The sequence below is a fragment of the Manis javanica genome, chromosome 9 (genome assembly GCF_040802235.1).
Source record: "Manis javanica isolate MJ-LG chromosome 9, MJ_LKY, whole genome shotgun sequence".
In the NCBI taxonomy this organism is placed as follows: Eukaryota; Metazoa; Chordata; class Mammalia; order Pholidota; family Manidae; genus Manis; species Manis javanica.
In genome coordinates, this window is record NC_133164.1 from 62,777,460 (window position 1) to 62,801,424 (window position 23,965).

The 23,965-nt window shown below is 38.0% G+C and overlaps 1 protein-coding gene across 3 annotated transcripts in view; it reads left to right on the plus strand.

The window, feature by feature from the left end:
* PSMA8 (proteasome 20S subunit alpha 8) overlaps window positions 1–22,674 on the plus strand; it is a 54,237-nt gene extending 31,563 nt beyond the window's left edge. For 2 of the 3 annotated variants that reach the window (XM_073212712.1, XM_037025432.2), the window contains 3 exons: window positions 21,059–21,178; window positions 21,291–21,353; window positions 22,161–22,674. In XM_073212712.1, coding sequence (XP_073068813.1) covers window positions 21,059–21,178; window positions 21,291–21,353; window positions 22,161–22,250 — 273 coding nt within the window. In that variant the 3' untranslated portion in view covers window positions 22,251–22,674. The remainder of the gene's footprint in view (window positions 1–21,058; window positions 21,179–21,290; window positions 21,354–22,160) is intronic. The other variant, XM_037025436.2, reaches the window with a different exon arrangement.
* The last annotated feature ends 1,291 nt before the right edge of the window (window positions 22,675–23,965 follow it).

Genomic DNA, 23,965 nt, shown 5'->3' on the forward strand with positions numbered 1-23,965 from the left:
ACAGCAGCTTTAGCAATAGTTTTCTGGCTATGTCTCCCCTGGCAAGGGCAACAAAAGCAAAAATTAAACAAGTAGAACTACATCAAAATAAAAAGCTTCTGCACCATGGAGCAAACCACTTACAAAACAAAAAGGTAACCTACTGAATGGAAGAATGTATTTGCAAATGATATATCTAAAATGGGGTTAGTACCCAAAATATATACAAAACTCATACAGCTCAACATCAAAAAACAAAATCCAGATAAAAAATGGGCAGAGGACTTGAATAGGCATTTTTCCAAAGAGAACATGCAAATAGCCAACACACGTGAAAATATACCCAGTGTCACTAATCATCAGGGACATACAAATCAAAACCACAATGGAATATCACCTCACACATGTCAGAATGGCTAGTGTCAAAAAGGCAAGAAATAACGAGAGTTGGTGAGGCGTGGAGGGAAAGGGAATCCTCGTACATTTAGTGTGAATGTAAACTGCAGCCACTATGGAAAGCAGTAAGGAGGTTCCTCAAAAAATCAAAAATAAAACTATCATATTGTCCAGTAATACCACTTCCAGGTATTTACCCAAAGAAAACAAAAACATTAATTTGAAAAGGTATGTGCACCCCTGTGTTTATTGTAACATTACTTACAGTAGCCAATAGCCTAACTGTCTATCAGTAGATGAATGGATTAAGAAGATCTGGTGTGTATACACAATGAAATAATTCTGAGCCTTAAAAAAGAATGAAATCTTGGCATTTGTGACAACGTGGATGAACCTAGAGGGTATTAATGCTAAGTGACAAAAAGACAGAGAAAGACAAATACCATATGATTTCACTCTTACAGAATCTAAAAAACAAGTGAACAACCCCCCAAAAAACAAAACCCAGAAATAGACTAAGAAATAAAGAGAAAAAATTGGTGGTCACTGCAGGGGATGATGGTGGGAGGATGGGTGAAAGCAAACTTCTAGTTATAAAATAAGTCACAAGAATGAAAAATTCATCACAGGGAATATAGCCAATAATGTAATAACTGTATGGTGACAGATAACTACACATACGTCAGCTACAGTTAAAAGTATATGTTGCTGCAGAAAAATACAGGCATGAAAAGATGTTCAGAATAGGTTTTAAAACTTAAAAAGCAGATGCAAATAGAATATAGAGTGATTTTAACAAAATACATTTTTTAAAAGGCTGGAGGAATGAATATCAAAATGTTAACAGTTAATTCTCTGGGTGGTGGAATTACAGCTGATGTTTTCTTCTCATCTATATTTTCAAAATCTCTATAATAAACATGCATTATATATATTTTTTAATTTATTTTTTTATTGAAATGTCATTTATATACAATCATATTGGTTTCAAATGTACAACAGTTTCAACACTAACCCATATTATTAAATCCTCACCCCCCCACTAGTGAGATTACTATCTATCAACATAGAAAGATGTTACCGAATCATTGACTATATTATTCATGCTGTACTGCTATCCCCATGACCAACTTATATTATGATTGGGAATTTTTGTGTCCCTTTATCCCCCTCACCCTCCCCACCTACCTATCCCAGCCCATCCCCCATTGTAACCACTAGTCACTTTTCAGTGTCTGGGGGTCTACTGATGTTTTGTTCATTCTGTTCTGCTTTGTATTCATATTTGAAAAATAAGTGCAATCATATATTTGTCTTTCTCTGCCTGGCTTATTTCACTGAGCATAATACCCTATAAGCCCATCCATATTGTTACAAATGGCAGGGATTCTTTTCTTTTTATGGCTGAATGATACTGCATTGTGTGTATATGTACCACATCTTCATTATACATTCATCTATTGATGGAACTTAGGTTGCTTCCATATCTTGGCTATTGTAAATAATGCAGTGATAAACACAGGGGTGCATATATTTTTTGATTCAAGGAATTTGTTTTCTTTGGGTAAATTAACTAGAATTACTTGTTCAAATGGTACTTCTATTTTTAGTTTTTTGAGGAATTGCCATACTGTTTTCACAGTGGTTGTACCAATTTACATTCCCACCAACAGTGTAGGAGGGTTCCCTTTTCTCCACATCCTCACCAACACAAGATAATGGCCATTCTAACTGAATGTGACCTGATATCTCATTGTGGTTTTCATTTGCATTTCCCTGGCAATTAATGATGTTGAGTATCTTTTCCTGTGCCTGTTGGCCATCTGTACTCCTTTGGAGAAATGTGTGTTCAGGTCCTTCGCCCATTTCTTAATTGGGTTAGTTGTTTTTTCAGTGTTGAGACATTTGAGTTCTTTATATATTTTGGATGTTAACCCCTTATCAGATGAGTTATTTATGAATATTTTCTATATTTCAGGTTGCCTTTTTTTTCTGCTAATGGTGTCCTTTGCTGCATGGAAGCTTTTTAGTTTGATGTAGTCCCATTTGTTCATTTTTTATTTTTTATTTTGTTTCACTTTTCCAAGGAGATGTCACCAAAAAATAATTGCTCATACTTATATTCAAGAGACCTTGCCTATGTTTTCTTCTAAAATTTTTATGGTTTCATGTCTTAAATTCAAGTTTTTAATCCATTTCAAGTTTAATTCTGTATATGGAGTTAGACAGTAATCCAGTTTCATTCTCTTGCATGTAGCTGTCCAGTTTTTCCAGCACCACTTATTGAAGAGGCTGTGTTTTCCCCATTGTGTATTCATAATTCCTTTATCATATATTAATTGACTATTCATTCATAGGCTTGTAGCTGAGCTCTGTTCTATTCCATTGATCTGAGTCTTTTCTAGTGCCAGTATCATACTGTTTTGATTATTGAATTTATAATCACTAAACCAGCATTACAGGATAGGATAAAGCAATTGCTGTACATGGAAATGCTTCTAAGACTAGTTTTCACTACTACCACAATAAAGGTAGTAGACCAGTTAATCACCAAGCAAGTATGAAATAAAACAAAAGTAGTAAAATCAACTATACACAAAATCAGTTGAATACACAAAAAGAATTTCAATAGTATTCTCTAATAATTCTTTGTATTTCTGTGGTATCCATTGTGACTATTACTTCTTTGTTTCTGATTTTGTTTGTGTACTCTTTTTTTCTTGATAAGACTAGCTAGGGGTTTATTTATTTTATTAATCTTCTCAAAGAACCAGCTCTGTTTTCATTGATTTTTTTTCTATTTTATTCTCTATTTTGTTTCTGCTCTGATCTTTATTAATAATTTCCCTACTTCTACTAACTTTGGGTCTAATTTGTTCTTATTTTTCTAGTTTCTTCAGTTGTGAACTTAGAACTGTTTATTTGGGATTGTTATTGTTTCTTGAGGTAGGCCTGTATTGCTATGTACTTCCCTCTTATAACTGCCTTTGCAGTGTCCCACAGATTTTGAGCTGTTGTGTTTTTGCTTTCATTTGTTTTTATGTATTGCTTGATTTCTGTTTTAATTTGTTCATTGATCCATTGATTATTTAGGAGCATGTTTAATTAACCTCTATGTGTTTTTTCAGCTTTTTTTTTCCTTTCTGTAATTTATCTCTAGTTTAATACCATTGTGGTGTGAGAAGCTGCTTGATACAATTTCAGTCTTTTCTAATTTATTGAGGCTCTTTTTGTGACCTAGTATGTGATCTATTCTAGAGAAAGTTCCATGTACACTTGAAAAAAATGTGTATCCTGCTGCTTTTGGGTGGAATGTTCTATAGATATCTGTTAAGTCCATCTGATCTAATGTATTGTTCAGTGCCTGTGTTTCCTTATTGATAGGTATTTACATATTGCCATTTCATTAATTGTTTTCTGGTTGTTTTTATAGTTCCTGTTGCTTTTTTCTTCTCTTATACTATTTTTTTATTTGATGGTTTTCTTTAGCCTTGTGACAGGATTCCTCTTTTTAAACTATTTGTGTATCTATTACAGGCTTTAGGTTTGTGGTTACCATAAGGTTCAAGGATAGTTTCCTGACTATATAACCATCTATATTAAGTTGATTACTCTATTTCAAACACAATCTAAAACCACTTTTTTCTTCTTCCTCTTTCATACTTTGTCTTAGATGTCATAATCTGTACTTTTTGTGTATTCCTTGCCTGATTTTGTGTATAGTTGGTTTTCTACTTTTGTTTTATTTCATACTTGCTTGGTAATTAATTGGTCTACTACCTTTATTATGGGTTTATTTTCATTAGTGAAAACTATTTAGCCTTAAAAGCATTTCCATATACAGCAATTGCTTTAACATATCCTGTAATGCTGGTTTAGTGATTATAATTTCCCTGAGCCTTTGTTTATCTGGAAATTGTTTAATCTCCACTTCAGGTTTGAATGATAATCTTGCCCAGTAGTAGATTTTTGGTTTCTGTTTCAATACATTAAATATTTCATCCACTCTCTTCTGGCCTGTAAAGTTTCTGCTGAGAAGTCTGCTGATAGCCTGATGGGGTTTTCCTTATATGAATAATCTTTTTTCTCTCTCTAGGTGCTTTAAGTACTCTCTCCTTATCTTTAATCTTTATCATTTTAATTATTATATGCCTTGGTGTTATCTTCCTAGGGTTCCTTTTGTTAGGGACTCTCTGTACTCCATGACCTGAATGTGTATTTTCTTCCCCAGATTGGGAAAGTTTTCAACAATTATTTCCTCAAAGAGACTATCTCATAGTCTCTCTCTCTTCCTTCTGGTACCTCTAGTATGCAAATATTGTTTCATTTGGTCACCCAGCTCTCCTACCATTCTTTCATTCTCGGAGATCCTTTTTTCTTTGTTCCTCAGCTTTGTTGTTTTCCTGTTCTCTAATTTCCAACTCATTGATTGTCTCCTTTACTTGCAGCAATCTATTATTCATTCCCTCCATTGTACATTTCATTTCAGTTACTGTGTTCTTCAGCTCTAAGTGGCTCTTTTTCAGTTCTTGTATCTCTTTGTGGAAATCCTCCCTGGGATCTTTAATACTTTTCTGCAGATCAGTGAGCATATTTATGACTTTTACTTTGAAATCTGTATCAAGAACATTGATAACCTCCATTTCATTTGGTCCTCTTTCTGGTATCCTATCCTGTAGTTCTGTTTGGAACATATTCCTCATTTTTTCAGTTTCTGTGTTTCTTCCTTTGTGTAAGATTGATCTGCTGTGCTTTCTGGCCTGGAGAATAATGGCTTTATGAAGAAGGTGTTTATGGTGCCCAGAAGCTCAAGACTCTTTCCTCTCCAGTACCTGGTTCTCTTTTGCTATAGAGTTACAGTTGCCCCTGGTGGGCAAGGCCTGGGGCCACCTTTCTGTGTGTCTGCCGGCAGTGATCTCAGTCCACTGTGGCTGGCAGTTGCTTCCAGCTGGCCCTTTGTGATCAGAGCAATGGTTTCCACTGGGATCATTGTGGACAGGGCTGCCTTGCCTGCCCTGCAGCGATGGTAGGGCTGCAGGGTTAACAGGGTAAGAGGGGCAGTTTCATGGCCCTGGGAGACAGCAAGGTGTGCAGCAATGGGCTTGACCACCTGACGGGGGGGTGGGGTGGAATGAGCTCTTGGGGCTGGCTCCTGCAGGCACCTTCCCACTTGAGCTGAAACAGGTCTAAGAAATCTGGGAGAGCCTCCCTCTGCCTGCCAGGCAGCAAAGTCTGACACTGCTGGGCTGAGCAGTCTGGCTTGCCAGCAATCCCCAGGGAAACACCTTAGGGCTGAGCCATTAGCCATGGGGGATGGAGCATCTGTTGGGCTGCTGAGAGTGCTTGACCTGGGGACCAAGGGGAGGGCTGGGGAGGTACTGTCCACCTGTCCTTTCTCCTGCAAAGGGAGCTCCATCCAGCCCTTACCCCTCTTCTATCCCTCCTGCTGCTGGAAAATCTTTCAAACTGCCACCTCTGCTTTGGGTCCCAGTGGGACCAGTGGAGCATGCCTGTACTCCACAAGCAGCTGTAGTCTCAGCCTCCCAGAATGGTCCTACTGTCCCTGGTGTCCAGCCCCACTAACCACCAGAATCCAGTGCAATGAGGACTCATGCTTCCAGACCAGATCTCCAGGGCCAGGTGTGCAGAGTTCCTGAGCACCTGTCCCCTCCCTGCTCCATTCCTCTTCCTCCTGCCTTTGTGTTGGGATGGAGGAAAGTCTTGCGTCCCCCTTGATTGCAGCTCTGCCATTTACCCTTTTTTGTGTGGTCCTCTCTTCTTCACCAGGTGTAGGTAGTTCGTTGTTGGTTGGTTCTGCCGTCTTCAGGTTATTTTTGGGGTTGGTTGCATTTGCTGTAGTTGCTTCTTTGGTGTGTGTGTGTGTGGGAGGAGGTTTCCGCCCTGCTTCCCTACCCTGTCATCTTTTTTTCCCATCTCAACATGCATTACATTTTAAACAGAAAAAAACTATGTTACATAATCTAAGTGATTTTTACTTTATTAAAAGTTTAAATGCCCAATCTTTAAATTATTTCATAAAGAGTTTATTTTACTGTTATTAAGAACCAAATAAATTAATGGGAACACATTGCCTTGTTTTTTATGCCTGTGTAAAACTAAAGGGTTTTATTTTGAGGTGACCATACCCAAAAGATACTGTTTTATAAATGAATTAACCAGGCCAGTAAAACAGTGGGTTATATTGTTACCACAAAGAGATGAATACTGTGTAAGCTGCACATCTTCTTTTAAGCTACCTGGACAATGTAGTCAGAAGCTATGAGTTTATCTGCTGCAGGTAACAGATTTTTTTCTGCTAGTTTAAGAAATCTTTTATATGTGCTAGATTTATTGTGCCTCCCAAATCTACACTCTAAACAAGTTGTTACATTCAATCTTTCTCTAAATATTTTGAAGTCTGCCATCTTCTGTTTGCATTTATCATTACATCATTACCCTTCATTTCAATATTATAACACAATTTCCAAGTTAATATAATTTTCCATTTTATTTGCTCCCTGGGGTCATACAGAGAAGCATTTTTGTTTTATTTTAAAGCCAATTAGGAAAATTATGGAAGTTTTGTATTGTTGGAGATTTTGTTATGGAGAATTTTATAATGTAGATTAAGTGGAATGTTTATAAGAGCAAAGACTTTAAGTAGGTACAAGTGCATGGACCCTAATGTGAAAATGGTAAAGTAGGAACATGGACAACTTTAAGGTTTACATTTAAAAGAAATAATTGTTTCAATGGAACATTTAAACATATGTAAGAACACAAAACAATAGAAATAAATGCGTGTAATCACAAAGTTTAAATAGATGTTAATGTTTTACTGTATTTGCTTCAAATCATTTTTTTACCTGAAATGTTTCAGACTTCTGAAAGTAATGTTCAAAACACCCATGTAAGCACCAGCCAGCCTGAATGTAATTGAATTTCCTATGTATGCTTCTAACCTCATTCCTCTCCTACAGCATCTCCTGCCAGCTCCAGGAAACCATTATCCTAAGTTTGATGTTTATCTTTTCCATTGATAACTTTACACTTTTACTGCACATGAATAAGAAGAAGAAGAATAGATACTATTTTGCATATTTTAAAGTTTCACATAATTGGTAACATACTCCGTATATCACTCTACACCTTGTAATTTTCTTTGTTAAGCTTGGTGTTAAGTAGAGATAAATGCAGTGATGAAGCCAAGCTGCTGGAGAATGTCCTAGAGAGCAACAGAACTCCTGCAGATTGTGTGTAGAGGGATTTTTCTCTGAGGAAGTAAGGCTAAAGCTGAGACTGAATGGAAAGAAGCCAGCCAAGTAACAGGCGGGATAGGGGTTCTTCCCAAGTGATACTGTTGAACTGCCAGATTTGGAGCCCACCATTTTAATTTTTAAAACTGCAGTGTTAGGAACTTTCAGGCAGGTCTGTGTGGAATCCATACTGTATCAGAAATATCTTGACATTATAGGTTTATGGGATTCAGCCAAATAGAGTATATAGTATAAAGCAGTATATCTTAAAATGTAGTCTACAGGCCCCTGGTCCATGAGGTTAAAACTACTTTCATAATAATACTAAGATACTACTACCCTTTTCTTCCATGTGGACATTTGAACTGAAGGTGTAAAAGCAATGGCAGGTAAAACTGCTGGTGCCCTAACACCCAACTGTATCAGTATTCACTGCATTCTTTTCATCATGCATTTGCAGTAAATTAATAAATTTGGCTTTCACGTAAGTGGCCTTTGATGAAACAGTACAAATTATTGATTTTACTAAATCTTGATTTTTTTTCTCATCACAAGAAGAAAAAATTTGTAGCTGTGTCATGATGGATTTAATTAGACTTATTGTGATCATTTTGCAATATATACAAATGTCAAATTATCATATACACTGGAAAGTAGTACCATGTTATATCTCAATTATATCTCAATAAAAGAAAATAATTTCTTAATAACCCATCCTGACTTGAGTTTGCATCTTTTAATGTTGTGTGTGATGAAATAGAAGTAGGCTTAAAGTACATCTGATGCAGGTACCATGGGTATCTTGAGGGAAAAGAGTTTGCAATTATTTGAGTTGCAAGCTGAAACAGCCCGTTTTTATGGAACTTCATTTTTACCTCAAAGAACAATGGACAGAATAACTATTGTTATTCAAACTTGGAAATTTGGCAGGACAACTTCTCAAGAATAAAGATCCAGGCCTTTTACTTTAAGGAAACAACTAACAGTATTTGTTGCCAATGGTAAAATTCAAGATTTTCAAGCAAAAATGAAAATTTTAGGATATATATATATATTTACCACAGTGGACTTGACAGTTTTTTAGTGCTTGAAGCCTTTTCTGATGACTTTGGTGTTGAAATTAATGAGCACAATTATTTGATGTTTTAGAAATCAATTGATCTATATTTGGAAGATATGTGTAATTGAGTGAAACAGTGTTTTCAAAAAATGACCAGTGGCATAGTATACAAAACTAACAGTGTTAATGCTTTTGAGGGCCTGTTTTGCTATTGCCAGTAATGCTTAAAATAGGAACAAAGTTAGTGTGTTGTATACTTCAGAGCAGTGTTTCTCAAAGTGTATTTCTTTTGATGTTAAGGTGTAAGGTAAAAAAGCTCTCTGAGTTAATCTTGGGTGATGATTGTTTAAAGAAATCTAATAAGTTTTGTCAAGTTCTGGATCTTCTAAAAAATATTATAAATCTTGTAGAGCTACTGAAAGTAGTAGGCCCCAAGATACTTGAATTTATAACCATTTTATCACAGATCCTCCCTCCACTCTGGTATTTTTTGGAAAATCCTGCCATAGAGACATAGAACCTCAGGACCCAAAAGACTTAAAAGGCTGGTGAACCGTTGTTTTTCGAAAGTGGTTTGGGGATCAGTGTTTGTTGAAGAAAAGGGAACAGAATTAGGCGAAGGAAGTAGATGGACTACAGTGCAGTCTCAGTAACAATCTCACAAACCCTGGGAAGCTCTGGATCTGTGGTAGCTCTACCAAAGTTGTTCCAAGTAGGGATGAAGACACTGGACATTAATAGCCCTTCATCAGTTCTTCATTGGATATGGGCTACCCTGGAAGAATGTGTGATATTAAGGTGAGAGAGCTCTTGTTAATCAGGGCACCTCCTAAAGAAAGTTAAGGGGGCAGAGCAAAGATGGCGGCGTGAGTAGAGCAGCAGAAATCTCCTCCCAAAACCACATATATCTATGAAAATATAACAAAGACAACTCTTCTAGAATAAAGACCAGAGGACACAGGACAACATCCAGACCAATCCACACCTGCGAGAACTCAGCGCCTCGCAAAGGGGGTAAGATACAAGCCCCGGCCTGGCAGGACCTGAGCGCCCCTCCCCCCAGCTCCCGGGGGGAGGAGAGGAGTCAGAGCGGGAGGGAGAGGGAGCCCAGGACTGCTGAACACCCACCCCAGTCATCCAGACCAGAGCGCAGACACAGTGCATGCGTGGGGCCCTGGATACTAGGGAAACAGGGCAGCAAGACTGGCGAGCGGGTATCGGAGGCCGGCGCCAGAAAACAAAAGAAAAGCAAGCGGCCATTTTTTCTTGTTGTTGTTGTTGTTGTTTTGTTTTGGCGTGCGCTTTTTGGAAGTCTTAAAGGGACAGGGACCCCAATACCAGGGAAACAGGGCAGCAAGACTGGTGAGCGGGTGCCTGAGGCTGGCGCCAGAGAATACAGAGCAAAGAGTGGCCTCTTTTTTTCTGTGTGTGTTCGTTTTGTTTTGGCAGGTGCTATTTGGAAGTTTTAAAGGGGCAGGGCAGAACCCTTAGTCCAGAGGTAGGGAATCCGGGGATCTGTGGGCACTCTAATCCCCTGATCTGCAGGGAGCATGGAGGCCCCTTACGGAGATAAACAGCCTCCCTGCCGCTCCTCCTCCAATGCAACTCCACCACTTTGGAGCAGCAGCCTGAGCCAGTCCACGCCCACAGCAAAAGCGGAGATAAACTCCATAGCAGCCAGGCAGGAAGCAGAAGCCCTGTCTGTGTGCAGCTACCCAGCACAAGCCACTAGAGTTCGATATTTTCCCAGGAGAGGAAGGCCACAAACCAACAAGAAGGGAAGTTCTTCCAGCCGTCACTTGTCCCAGCTCTGCAAACTATTCCTATCACCATGAAAAGACAAAATTACAGGCAAACCAAGATCACAGAGATACCAGAGAAGGAGACAGACCTAACCAGTCTTCCTGACAAAGAATTCAAAATAAAAATCATAAACATGCTGACAGAGATGCAGAGAAATACGCAAGAGAAATGGGATGAAGTCCGGAGGGAGATCACAGATGCCAGAAAGGAGATTACAGAAATTAAACAAACTCTGGAAGGATTTATAAGCAGAATGGATAAGATGCAAGAGGCCATTGATGGTATTGAAACCAGAGAACAGGAACGCATAGAAGCTGATGCAGAGAGAGATAAAAGGATCTCCAGGAATGAAACAATATTAAGAGAACTGTGTGACCAATCCAAAAGGAACAATATCTGTATTATAGTGGTACCAGAAGAAGAAGAGAAAGGAAAAGGGACGGAAAGTATCTTGGAAAAAATAATTGCTGAAAACTTCCCCAAACTGGGGGAGGAAATAATTCAACAGACCATGGAAATACACACAACTCCCAACAGAAAGGACCCAAAGAGGACAACACCAAGACACACATAAAAATTAAAATGGCAAAGATCAAAGACAATGACAGAGTATTAAAGGCAGCGAGAGAGAGAAAAAAGGTCACCTACAAAGGAAAAGCCATCAGGATATCATCAGACTTCTCAACAGAAACCTTACAGACCAGAAGAGAATGGCATGATATATTTAATGCAATGAAACAGAAGGGCCTTGAACCAAAGATACTGTATCCAGCACGACTATCATTTAAATACGAAACAGGGATTAAACAATTCCCAGACAAGCAAAAGCTGAGGGAACTTGCCTCCCAAAAACCACCTCTACAGGGCATCTTACAGGGACTGCTCTAGATGGGAGCACTCCTAGAAAGAGCACAGAACAAAACACACAACATATGAAGAATGGAGGAGGAGGAATAAGAAGGGAGAGAAGAAAAGAATCTCCAGACAGTATATATAACAGCTCAATAAGCGAGCTAAGTTAGGCAGTAAAATACTAAAAAGGCTAACCTTGAACCTTTGGTAACCACGAATCTAAAGCCTGCAATGGCAATAAGTACATATCTTTCAATAGTTACCCTAAATGTAAATGGACTGAATGCACCAATCAAACGACACAGAGTAATAGAATGGATAAAAAAGCAAGACCCATCTATATGCTGCTTAAAAGAAATCCACCTCAAACCCAAAAACATCTACAGACTAAAAGTCAAGGGATGGAAAAACATATTTCAGGCAAACAACAGTGAGAAGAAAGCAGGGGCTGCAGTACTAATATCAGACAAAATAGACTTCAAAACAAAGAAAGTAACAAGAGATAAAGAAGGACACTACATAATGATAAAGGGCTCAGTCCAACAAGAGGATATAACCATTCTAAATATATATGCACCCAACACAGGAGCACCAGCATTGTGAAACAAATACTAACATAACTAAAGAGGGAAAGAGACTGCAATGCATTCATTTTAGGAGACTTCAACACACCACTCACCCCAAAGGATAGATCCACCGGGCAGAAAATAAGTAAGGACACACAGGCATTGAACAACACACTAGAACAGATGGACTTAACAGACATCTATAGAACTCTACATCCAAAAGCAACAGGATATACATTCTTCTCAAGTGCACATGGAACATTCTCCAGAATAGACCACATACTAGCCCACAAAGAGTGCCTCAGCAAAATCCAAAATATTGAAATTCTACCAACCAAATTTCAGACCTCAAAGGTATAAAAGTAGAAATAAATTCTACAAAGAAAACAAAAAGGCTCACAAACATACGGAGGCTTAACAACATGCTCCTAAATAATCAATGGATCAACAAACAAATTAAAATAGAGATCAAGGAATATATAGAAACAAATGACAACAACAACACAAAGCCCAAACTTCTGTGGGATGCAGCAAAAGCGATCCAGGCACACTTGAAGAAGGAAGAACAATCCCAAATGAATAGTCTAACATCACAATTATCGAAATTGGAAAAAGAAGAACAAATGAGGCCTAACGTCAGCAGAAGAAGGGACATAATAAAGATCAGAGAAGAAATAAACAAAATTGAGAAGAATAAAACAGTAGCAAAAATCAATGAAACCAAAAGCTGGTTCTTTGAGAAAATAAACAAAATAGATAAGCCTCTAGCCAAACTTATTAAGAGAAAAAGAGAATCAACACAAATCAACATAATCAGAAATGAGAATGGAAATATCATGACAGACTCCACAGAAATACAAAGAATTATTAAAGACTTCAATGCAAGGATGGTACAACATTCGAAAATCCGTCAACATCATCCAACACATAAACAAAAAGAAAGACAAAAACCACATGATCATCTACATAGATGCTGAAAAAGCATTCGACAAAATTCAAAAACCTATATGCCAACAAGGTGGAAAACCTAGAAGAAATGGACAACTTCCTAGAAAAATACAACCTCCCAAGACTGACCAAGGAAGAAACACAAAAGTTAAACCACCAATGACGAGCAAAGAAATTGAAACGGTAATCAAAAAACTACCCAAGAACAAAGCACCTGGGCCAGACAGATTTACCTTGGAATTTTATCAGACACACAGAGAAGACATAATACCCATTCTCCTTAAAGTGTTCCAAAAAATAGAAGAGGAGGGAATACTCCCAAACTCATTCTATGAAGCCAACATCACCCTAATACCAAAACCAGGCAAAGACCCCACCAAAAAAGAAAATTACAGACCAATATCCCTGATGAACGTAGATGCAAAAATACTCAATAAAATATTAGCAAACCAAATTCAAAAGTATATCAAAAGGATCATACACCATGACCAAGAGGGATTCATCCCAGGGATGCAAGGATGGTACAACATTCGAAAATCCGTCAACATCATCCAACACATAAACAAAAAGAAAGACAAAAACCACATGATCATCTACATAGATGCTGAAAAAGCATTCGACAAAATTCAACATCCATTCATGATAAAAACTCTCAGTAAAATGGGAATAGAGGGCAAGTTCCTCAACATAATAAAGGCCATATATCATAAACCCACAACCAACATTATACTTAACAGCGAGAAGCTGAAAGCTTTTCCTCCGAGATCGGGAACTAGACAGGGATGCCCACTCTCCCCACTGCTGTTTAACATAGTACTGGAGGTCCTAGCCACGGCAATCAGACAAAACAAAGAAATACAAGGAATCCAGATTGGTAAAGAAGAAGTTATACTGTCACTATTTGCAGATGACATGATATTGTACATAAAAAACCCTAAAGACTCCATCCCAAAACTTCTAGAACTGATATCAGAATACAGCAAAGTTGCAGGATACAAAATTAACACACAGAAATCTGTGGCTTTCCTATGCACTAACAGTGAGCCAATAGAAGAGAAATCAGGAAAACAATTCCATTCACAATCGCATCAAAAAGAATAAAATACCTAGGAATAAACCTAACCAAAGAAGTGAAAGACCAATACCCTGAAAACTATAAGACACTCTTAAGAGAAATGAAAGAGGACACTAACAAATGGAAACTCATCCCATGCTCTTGGCTAGGAAGAATTTATATCGTCAAAATGGCCATCCTGCCCAAAACAATATACAGATTTGATGCAATCCCTATCAAATTACCAACAACATTCTTCAACAAACTGGAACAAATAGTTCAAAAATTCATATGGAAACACCGAAGACCCCGAATAGCCAAAGCAATCCTAAGAAAGAAGAATAAAGTGGCGGGGATCTCACTCCCCAACTTCAAGCTCTACTACAAAGCCATAGTAATCAAGACAATTTGGTACTGGCACAAGAACAGAGCCACAGACCAGTGGAACAGATTAGAGACTCCAGACATTAACCCAAACATATATGGTCAATTAATATTTGATAAAGGAGCCATGGACATACAATGGCAAAATGACAGTCTCTTCAACAGATGGTGCTGGCAAAACTGGACAGCTACATGTAGGAGAATGAAACTGGACAATTGTCTAACCCCATACACAAAAGTAAATTCAAAATGGATCAAAGACCTGAATGTAAGTCATGAAACCATAAAACTCTTCCAAAAAAACATAGGCAAAAACCTCTTAGACATAAACATGAGTGACCTCTTCTTGAACATATCTCCCTGGGCAAGGAAAACAACAGCAAAAATGAACAAGTGGGACTATATTAAGCTGAAAAGCTTCTGTAAAGCAAAAGACACTGTCAATAGAACAAAAAGGAACCCTACAGTATGGGAGAATATATTTGTAAATGACAGATCCAATAAAGGCTTGACTTCCAAAATATATAAAGAGCTCACATGCCTCAACAAACAAAAATCAAATAATCCAATTAAAAAATGGGCAGAGGAACTGAACATTTCTCCAAAAAAGAAATACACATGGCCAACAGACACATGAGAAGATGCTCCAAATCACTAATTGTCAGAGAAATGCAAATTAAAACTACAATGAGGTATCACCTCACACCAGTAAGGATAACTGCCATCCAAAAGACAAACAACAACAAATGTTGGTGAGGCTGTGGAGAAAGGGGAACCCTCCTACACTGTTGGTGGGAATGTAAATTAGTTCAACCATTGTGGAAAGCAGTATGGAAGTTCATCAAAATGCTGAAAACAGACTTACCATTTGACCCAGGAATTCCACTCCTAGGAATTTACCCTAAGAACACAGCAATCAAGTTTGAGAAAGACAGGTGCACCCCTATGTTTATCACAGCACTGTTTACAATAGCCAAGAATTGGAAGCAACCTAAATGTCCATCGGTAGATGAATGGATAAAGAAGATGTGGTACATATACACAATGGAATACTACTCAGCCATAAGAAAAGGGAAAATCCTACCATTTGCAGCAACATGAATGGAGCTGGAGGGTATTATGCTCAGTGAAATAAGCCAAGCGGAGAAAGAGGAATACCAAATGATTTCACTCATCTGTGAAGTATAAGAACAAAGGAAAAGCTGAAGGAACAAAACAGCAGTGGAATCACAGAACCCAAGAATGGACTAACAGGTACCAAAGGGAAAGGGAATGGGGAGGATGTGTGGGTAGGAAGGGATAAGGGGAGGGGGAAGAAGAAGGGGCATATTAAGATTAGCATGCATGGGGGTGTGGGAGAAAGGGGAGGGCTGTACAACACAGAGAAGACAAGTAGTGATTCTACAACATTTTGCTATGCTGATGGACAGTGACTGTAAAGGGGTTTATAGCAGGGACATGGTATAGGGCAAAGCCTAGTAAAGATAATATTCTTCATGTAAGTATAGATTAAAGATAACAAAAAAAAGAAAGAAAGAAAGAAAAGGGGAATTACTGCCTGATAGGATAAAACTAACTGTAAGTCAACAATTAATGCATGCTTTAAATATCCTTAATTTTGATCACTTAAAGGGTGTTAGATGATCGGCTATGGAGGTACACTTTTCTGATAATATTCCTTTCTCTTAAAAAAAAAAAAAGCAGTTCCTGTGTGGTGACCTCCAATGAGTTCTACACAGTGGTATAAAGGGCATATCAAAGTGTGGGCAAAGGGTCCGTTTGTGTTTATACAGAGGATCAAAGCCTAATTTGGCTACCCAGAAAATGAACTAAGATACGATATAAAGAACTTCCAACATCAACACTCTCTGGAAGAGTCATACCAGAAGATGATCATCAAAAAACCTCAACAAAGATCCAGGCGATGCTGCATTTGTAGCTGCATTCATCCCACCGGTTCCTGGACTTGCCATTGGAATGAAGAAGGAGATATCTAAGCTGGCCTGTGCATACGGTAAAACAACAAATTTGACTGGATCTATACTGTTGGAACTCAACCAAGAATTAGGAGAAGTGAAAGTTATAGTGCTCCAAAATCTTACAACTACAGACTATCTACTGTTAAAAGAACATATGGGATGTGAACAGTTCCCAGGAATGGGTTGTTTTAATTTGTCTGATTTCTCTCAGACTGTTCAAGTACACTTGAACAATATCCATCATATCATTGACAAATTTTCACAAGTGCCTAGGGTGCCTAACTGGTTTTCTTGGCTTCGCTGGAGATGGCTGGTAATTATAGATCTACTTTGGTTATGTAACTGTATTCCTATTATGTTAATGTGTGCACGCAATTTAATTAGTAGTTTAAAACCTATACATGCTTAAGGTACTCTACAAGAAGATATGTCAAATAAATAATCAATCTTCCCATGTTTTCTTCCGTCTGCTACCTCTATAGCTTTTCTTCTTCCTTCCTAATTACAACCCTTAAATAGAATTCGTGCCTCATATCGAATTTACCAAGTATCATAATTCCTCCAAGTGGTAAAGATACCTCAAGACAAATGCTGGGCATAGAAGCCACAGGGCATAAATCTGCAAAGAAGTAAAAAGCTAACCTTTTCAAACAATATGGCTTCTCTCTCACTTACCAACTTTACATTTCCCTGTATGGCCCCGGAAGATGACTGGTTAGCCAGAGATGGGTAAGATTCCTCAAGGGAGGAACAACCTAAGACAGGCACAGTCGCAGGGGGGCAATCAGGTGAGAAATTGGGGATCAACAGAGGTGAGGCTTAGAACCTCACCCCCCACCCCTGTTTTGAGAGAAATCTTCTGCATCCGTGGATGTTTGATTGCCCTTGTCTAGCTTGGATTAACACATAGTCTACAGGCACACACTTGATCATCTACATTTGCTCTCTTACAACACTAAACTATGTTTTCTACCTTTATCTTGTATCTACCTACCTCTTCAGCATTTTATTAAAAATAATAATGATAATAATAAAGGGAGAAATGTGGGATCCACATATAAATCAAGTATAAAAATCAAATGAATATTCATATTTGACCTGATTGTTTATAGTTCATAATGCGTGATCAAAACCGAAAGTTTCTGTGATGACTGCCCTTGTACTGTTTACAATGTAAGAACTTATTCACTATGTAAGAATTCGTTCACCATGTAAGAACTTGTTCGTTATGCTTCAGAAGATTGGAGACTTATGAGAATTAGTCTTGGGTGGATTAATGATTGTGCATTGAGCATTGACTCCCCTATACAGAATTTTATTGTTGTTAACAACCATTTGATCAATAAATATGAGAGATGCCCTCTCAAAAAAAAAAAAACCCTAAAAAAAAAAGTGCATGAAGCCATGATCAGGCCAGGCCCTCAGTTGATTATGTTACTTAATGGACTCAGCAGTACTTGGTTTCTAGTTTTAAAAACATTCGATAATGCTGATATGAGGTCTGAAGTGCATTAACTGTCAGCCCAATAAAGCTTTCTGAGTTCCTAAAATAAAAAAAAGAAAGAAAGTTAAGAGCTGAAGGCTCTCTGCCATTGGTACTTCCAGCAGCTGTAGAAATAGGCTTTATTTCTGAAAGGGGATGGGGCCCTATATCACAGGATCCAGTCAGAGGTGTATCTGTGAGGTATAGTTTCTGGCTCCTAACAGCAGAGATGTGATGATTCTTAACACAGAAGGTTTTATTTCTGTCATATAAATATGAGAAGTTTGAAGGTAGTTAGTTACTGGTATTTGTTTATTATCTTAGTCTTTTCTCTGCTCTCTAGGTGGGTGCTGCTAGACCTCCAGCAAAATGTCTGCATTCCTGGCAGCAAAGGTTTCTAGAAGTTCCATCCATTTACTTATACTTGAATATTCCTATCAATAACTGAGGCTAGGAAATGACATTTATTATCAGGCACATTGCCTAGCATTCTGTCACAAAGAAAGAATGGGTATTGGGGTTGCCAGTGAATGTTTTTTGCCACAGAAAATCACCATTAATCAGGATAGACAGGTGGGAAAACATTACAAAAACTATCATAGTCTATTCAAGTGGGCTGATGGATGCTGTGTTTGGAGTGTGGGGATTAGTATGGCAAGAAGAAGACTTTAGGAAACCAGTCATGTAGGTAAGAGTTAAAGAATTTTTATATCAGTGATTGAAGGAAATGGACAGGAAAGTCAGGAGTTTATAAGGCGACTTTAAGGACTGAGATTTTTGGGTAAACTCTGTCCTTACGTACTTCCTCTCTAGGGCAGCAACCAGTTACCCAAAAACAACTAGTAGAAAATAAACTCCAATGTCATACCAGGCTGAAGGCTTTGTCTTTGACCTCAGTAAAATTTGAAGGACACAAATTTTAATTTTAATTTTTGCAACCATTTATTTTAATCCTCTGAAATATAGAGGCATAGGAAAGTTCTGTGAAGTAAAACGAACCTTCTGTCAAACAGAATATACTCTCATGTGGTACAGAAGGTGTGTTTTCATACTTACTAAAATCTCTGAGATCTCTTTCCTATAATCATAATCCTAACCAGTTAAAACTGACACATTTCCTCATATAATACTGGGATCCTTCAGTGAAAAGATGGGTCTTTCTGCTTCCGGGGCCATCACAGCAAAGGGGCGCATGATGGCATAGTGAATAGAGTTCCAATCTCGATTGCTGGTTCAGACTGTACAGTTCATCCTGTGTACAGGAGCTGACACCCCTCGCAGTTGAAAATCTGAGTATAACTTGACTCCCAAATAACATAACTACTGATAGCCTACCAATTATAACATGGATCAGTTAACTCAGATGCAACAAAGAGAAGAAAAGTAGAAAAGAAATGGGAGGATTGTAGGGTCCAACAGAGAAAAGAGCAAGCAGAGGGTTAGGTTATCTGCCCTGCTGGTCCCTGCCAAGGTTGATGCTTGCCTGCTTGTTGGATCAGGCCAGGACTGGGAGGGGCGCACGGCTACGGAGCAAAAGTACACTGCCTGCTTCCTCGGTTACCCATCCAGCCTCTGCTCCTCTGCTACTCTCAAATCCTAGTGTTTCTCTCCAGTCCAGGTGGCTGCTAGTTAGCTGTTAGTTAGGGCATGGTGCTCATAACACCAAGGTTCTAGGTTTTGGCCTCTATGTACGATGTCTTTCCTTTTCCATTTCTATTGTGTTGGCCTCCTCCCTGTCTTTGACCCGCAGATAGAGGAGGCAACGCGATGAGTTGTCGAAGATCTTAGTAGGCTGGCCAGGTGACTCAAGGCATAACTAGCTCAAGAGTGGTGCTGAGAAGGCACCTCTCATATTTATTAGTCACACAGATACATCCAAGGACAGTTGGTGATCTCATGCATACAACCATTGGCTCGTTGTGATCTCAGTGCACAACTCCCTCCGCAACGTACCCCAGCACAACACAATAGGGGAGATAACTATGTTGCAGGAACTGGCCTTGGTTAACACACAACATTCATTTAAGAAACACATCACATTTCTCAAGGCACACATCACCAATTAATAGAGAAGAAAAGTTGAGTCATGAAGTTTTGAACCCACATATTGACCACATCACCTGTGGAACCTACTGCCTTCTATCCAGTTATAGATACTGTACATTTATTGAAAAAATCTGTGTAAGTGGACCTGTGCTTTTCAAACCCATTGTTCAAGGGCCAACTGCTTCTAATCTCAGCTATAGGATCTTGGGCAAGATTACTTAAGGCAGTTGTTCACAAATAGGGGATTTTGCCCCCCCAAGGGACATTTGGCAATATCTAGAGACATGTTTGATTGACACAATGGGGGTGGGGGTGTTCCTGGCATCTAGTGCTGAGCATCCTCCAGTGCATCAGACAGCCTCCCATAGCAAAGAATTGCCCCACCCCAAATATTAGTAGTGCTGAGGCTGAGAAAGCTCCTTTTAACCATTCCAGCCCTCTACTTCATCTGTGAATTGGGGTTAGTAATAGTAACTTCTAATTGTTTTTGTGATTTAATTGCTTAAGTGAGAATCCATGTAAAATGCTTGGCATAGTGCCTGGCACATAAGTACTCTGTTAAAGTAAAGTACTGTTATCATCACCATTATCATCACTAGTACTAGTCTAGATATTTAGGCTGAATTAAAAGAACACACCATATACTACCTGTAGCCACGCAGCCAGGGAAATCCATTTGCCTCTGATTCATCTGATGGAAATTTCTAAAGAACAAAGAAAAATGGGGAAGGAAAAAAAGAAGCCCTTCTTGCTTACAGAGTCAAAGGTGATAGTGATTCAATAATTAGGTGACCTTTATTTTACAAATAAGTAAATATTTTATTTATATATAAAGAAGAAGGTTTAAGAAAATGATGCACATAGTCTTATTCATATAAATAGCTTTCTTTGTGTTGGTGTCTTTTTCTTTTGTACAGTATTGTGAAGTTATACCTCCTTTTCTTTCTCTATATCTTTTGGAGTTTCAACTCTTTTGATTTTTTCTGGTTATCCAAGGACTTGGGAGCTATTAAAATAATAGAATGCACTGGCCAGGCAGAGCACTGGTATGTTTGAAAATGTCATGCCACCATTATAGATTATTCATGTAGTAACACAGTGAGCTGCTGAAATGTTGGCCAAGTTTTCAAGCCTACAATTTTTATTTGGTAGTTATGCTAAGAAATACTAAACTCTAAACCTAAGCCTCACTGAGTAACCATAAATTCATTTATATTACAATGATATTAGTAGTTGTATTTTATTTTTCAAGGCAAATGCAATAGGCCGAAGTGCTAAAACTGTCCAAGAATTTCTAGAAAAGAATTACACAGAAGATGCAATAGCAAACAACAATGAAGCTATTAAATTAGCAATAACAGCTTTGCTAGAAGTAAGTGACCTAATAAAGCATACTCAGAAATGCTTACTCTCTTCTTACTCAATTGCATATTAAAAACAAAATTTGCTGAAGGCATCCTAATATTTTAATTGTTCTACATCAGGTTGTCCAGTCTGGTGGAAAAAACATTGAACTTGCTGTAATAAGAAGAAACCAACCTTTGAAGGTAAATCATTAACCAAAGAGGAAAAAAATACCTGTAGTACAAAGTATTTTGACAAAATGTTCTGAGTCTTCTGTGAATCTTCATTATAAGCTTGAAACATCCTTTAGCATCCATTGACATTATTGTGATGACTTCTGTTGTTTCTGGAGGCTTATGTTCACTAATTTGTATGTGTTTATTCCAAGTAGTTATCTATCCCTCACCCTCTGTAAAGACTTAGAGGTGCTGATATCTAAATATAAGCTTAACCCATTTTGGTATGTTCTTCTAAGTAGGAACCTCTACTGAGTCAGTTCTGTTTGAGGTAATACAGTATATTCCCCTGGAGATTTATTCTTGGCACCATGTACAGAGAAGTTATTCTTCCTTCCTTTTTAGATCTTCTGAAATCAAGATATGCTACCAACAAGTGACATTCAGCTGCCATTTATATCACTGCTGGCCCTCCAGGCTTCTAACATAAGGGGGGTTCAGTAATTAACTATTTGCTAATGAATAGAATAAGCCTTGCATTAAAATCTTTTCAGAATGATATGCATGATAGGATATGTAACACGGTATGACATTTCACCCTGCTTTCTTAGTACGATAGTGGAAATGTCATAGAGTTCAGGTTTTGTCCATAATTGTTGAAAGTACTGTTGTTTTTGAACCTTTTGAAGTATTTCATTATACACTTGAAGTTCTAAAACAAAATTATAAATAGAAAATATTACTTGGCAAAATATAATTGGTTTCCTTCATATTGTAAATATTTATAAATTATTGATGTAATTAAAATTTGTTTAAAAAAATTTTTCTTTTCAGATGTTCAGCACCAAAGAAATTGAATTACAAGTAACAGAAATAGAAAAGGAAAAGGAAGAAGCAGAGAAGAAAAAAAAGAAGACTGCCTAATTCTTAGGATGAACACTGACAACTTTTAATGTTTTGTTGTTCTCCTTGAAATTACTTTGTGAAGTTTTAAAGGAAATAAGTTGACTTGCATCATACATTTAGTAGTTCTGTGCCATTAGGACAGTGCCACAGTTGTGGCTGTCTTCAGTCTGTAACATGGACAAACATACATAAGTATGAAGATTTTCTTTGAAAAGAGATTTCAGTAATTGTTGAAAGCAATCATAATCCCACATAAGCCTGAAACTATGCTTTATAATTTATTATCCAATGTGTTACTTTCCTTCATATATGCAAATTTAATTAGGAAAAAATGTTAAATAATGTGACATTTGCATATTGACTCAGGTAAAGAGATAGTTATTAAGGTATAAACTGAACATAATACTGAGTTGTATTTATAAATGAATAAAAACATCTTTGCATTGGCAAATTACCAAAATTTTGCCTTCTTCATTTTTTTTAATTTTGTTATCATTAATCTATGATTACATGCAGAACATTATGTTTACTAGGCTCCCCCCTTCACCAAGTCCGCCCCCACAATCCCCATTACAGTCACTGTCCATCAGAGTAGTAAGATGCTGTAGAATCACTACTTGTCTTCTCTGTGTTGCACAGCCCTCCCCATGCCGCCCCCCCGCCACATTATACATGCTAATCGTAATGCCCCCTTTCTTTTTCCCTGCCCTTATCCCTCCCTTCCCACCCATCCTCCCCAGTCCCTTTCCCTTGTATGTTAGTCCATTCTTGGGTTCTGTGATTCTACTGCTGTTTTGTTCCTTCAGTTTTTCTTTGTTAGTCTCTTGTAAGCAGCATATAGATGGGTCTTGCTTTTTTATCCATTCTATTACTCTGTGTCTTTTGATTGGTACATTCAGTCCATTTACATTTAGGGTGATTATTGAAAGATACGTACTTATTGCCATTGCAGCCTTTAGATCCATGATTACCAAAGGTTCAAGGTTAGCTTCTTTAGTATCTTTCTGTCTAACTTAACTCGCTTATTGAGCTATTATAAACACTGTCTGTTGATTCTTTATTTCTCTCCCTTCTTATTCCTCCTCCTCCATTCTTTATATGTTGGGTGTTTTATTCTGTGCTCTTTTGTGTTTCCTTTGACTGCTTTTGTTGGTAGTTGATTTTATTTTTTGCCTTTAGTTAGTATTTGGTTGGTCTGCTTTCTTTGCTGTGATTTTATTTTCTCTGGTGACATCTATTTAGCCTTAGGAGTGCTCCCATCTAGAGCAGTCCCTCTAAAATACCCTGTAGAGGTGGTTTGTGGGAGGCAAATTCCCTCAACTTTTGCTTGTTTGGGAATTGTTTAATCCCTCCATATTTAAATGATAATTTTGCTGGAAATAGTATTCTTGGTTCAAGGTCCTTCTGTTTCATTGCATTATATTATGCCATTCTCTTCTGGCCTGTAAGGTTTCCGTTGAGAAGCCTGATGGGTTTTCCTTTGTAGGTGACCTTTTTCCTCTCTCTAGCTGCCTTTAAAATTCTGTCCTTGTCCTTGAGCTTTGCCATTTTAATTATTATGTGTCTTGGTGTTGTCCTCTTTGGGTCCCGTCTCTTGGGAGTTCTGCGTACCTCGGTAGTCTGAGCAACTATTTCCTCCCCCAGTTTGGGAAGTTTTCAGCAATTATTTCTTCAAATACACTTTCTATCCCTTTTTCCCTCTCTTCTTCTTCTGGTATCCCTATAGCAGATAC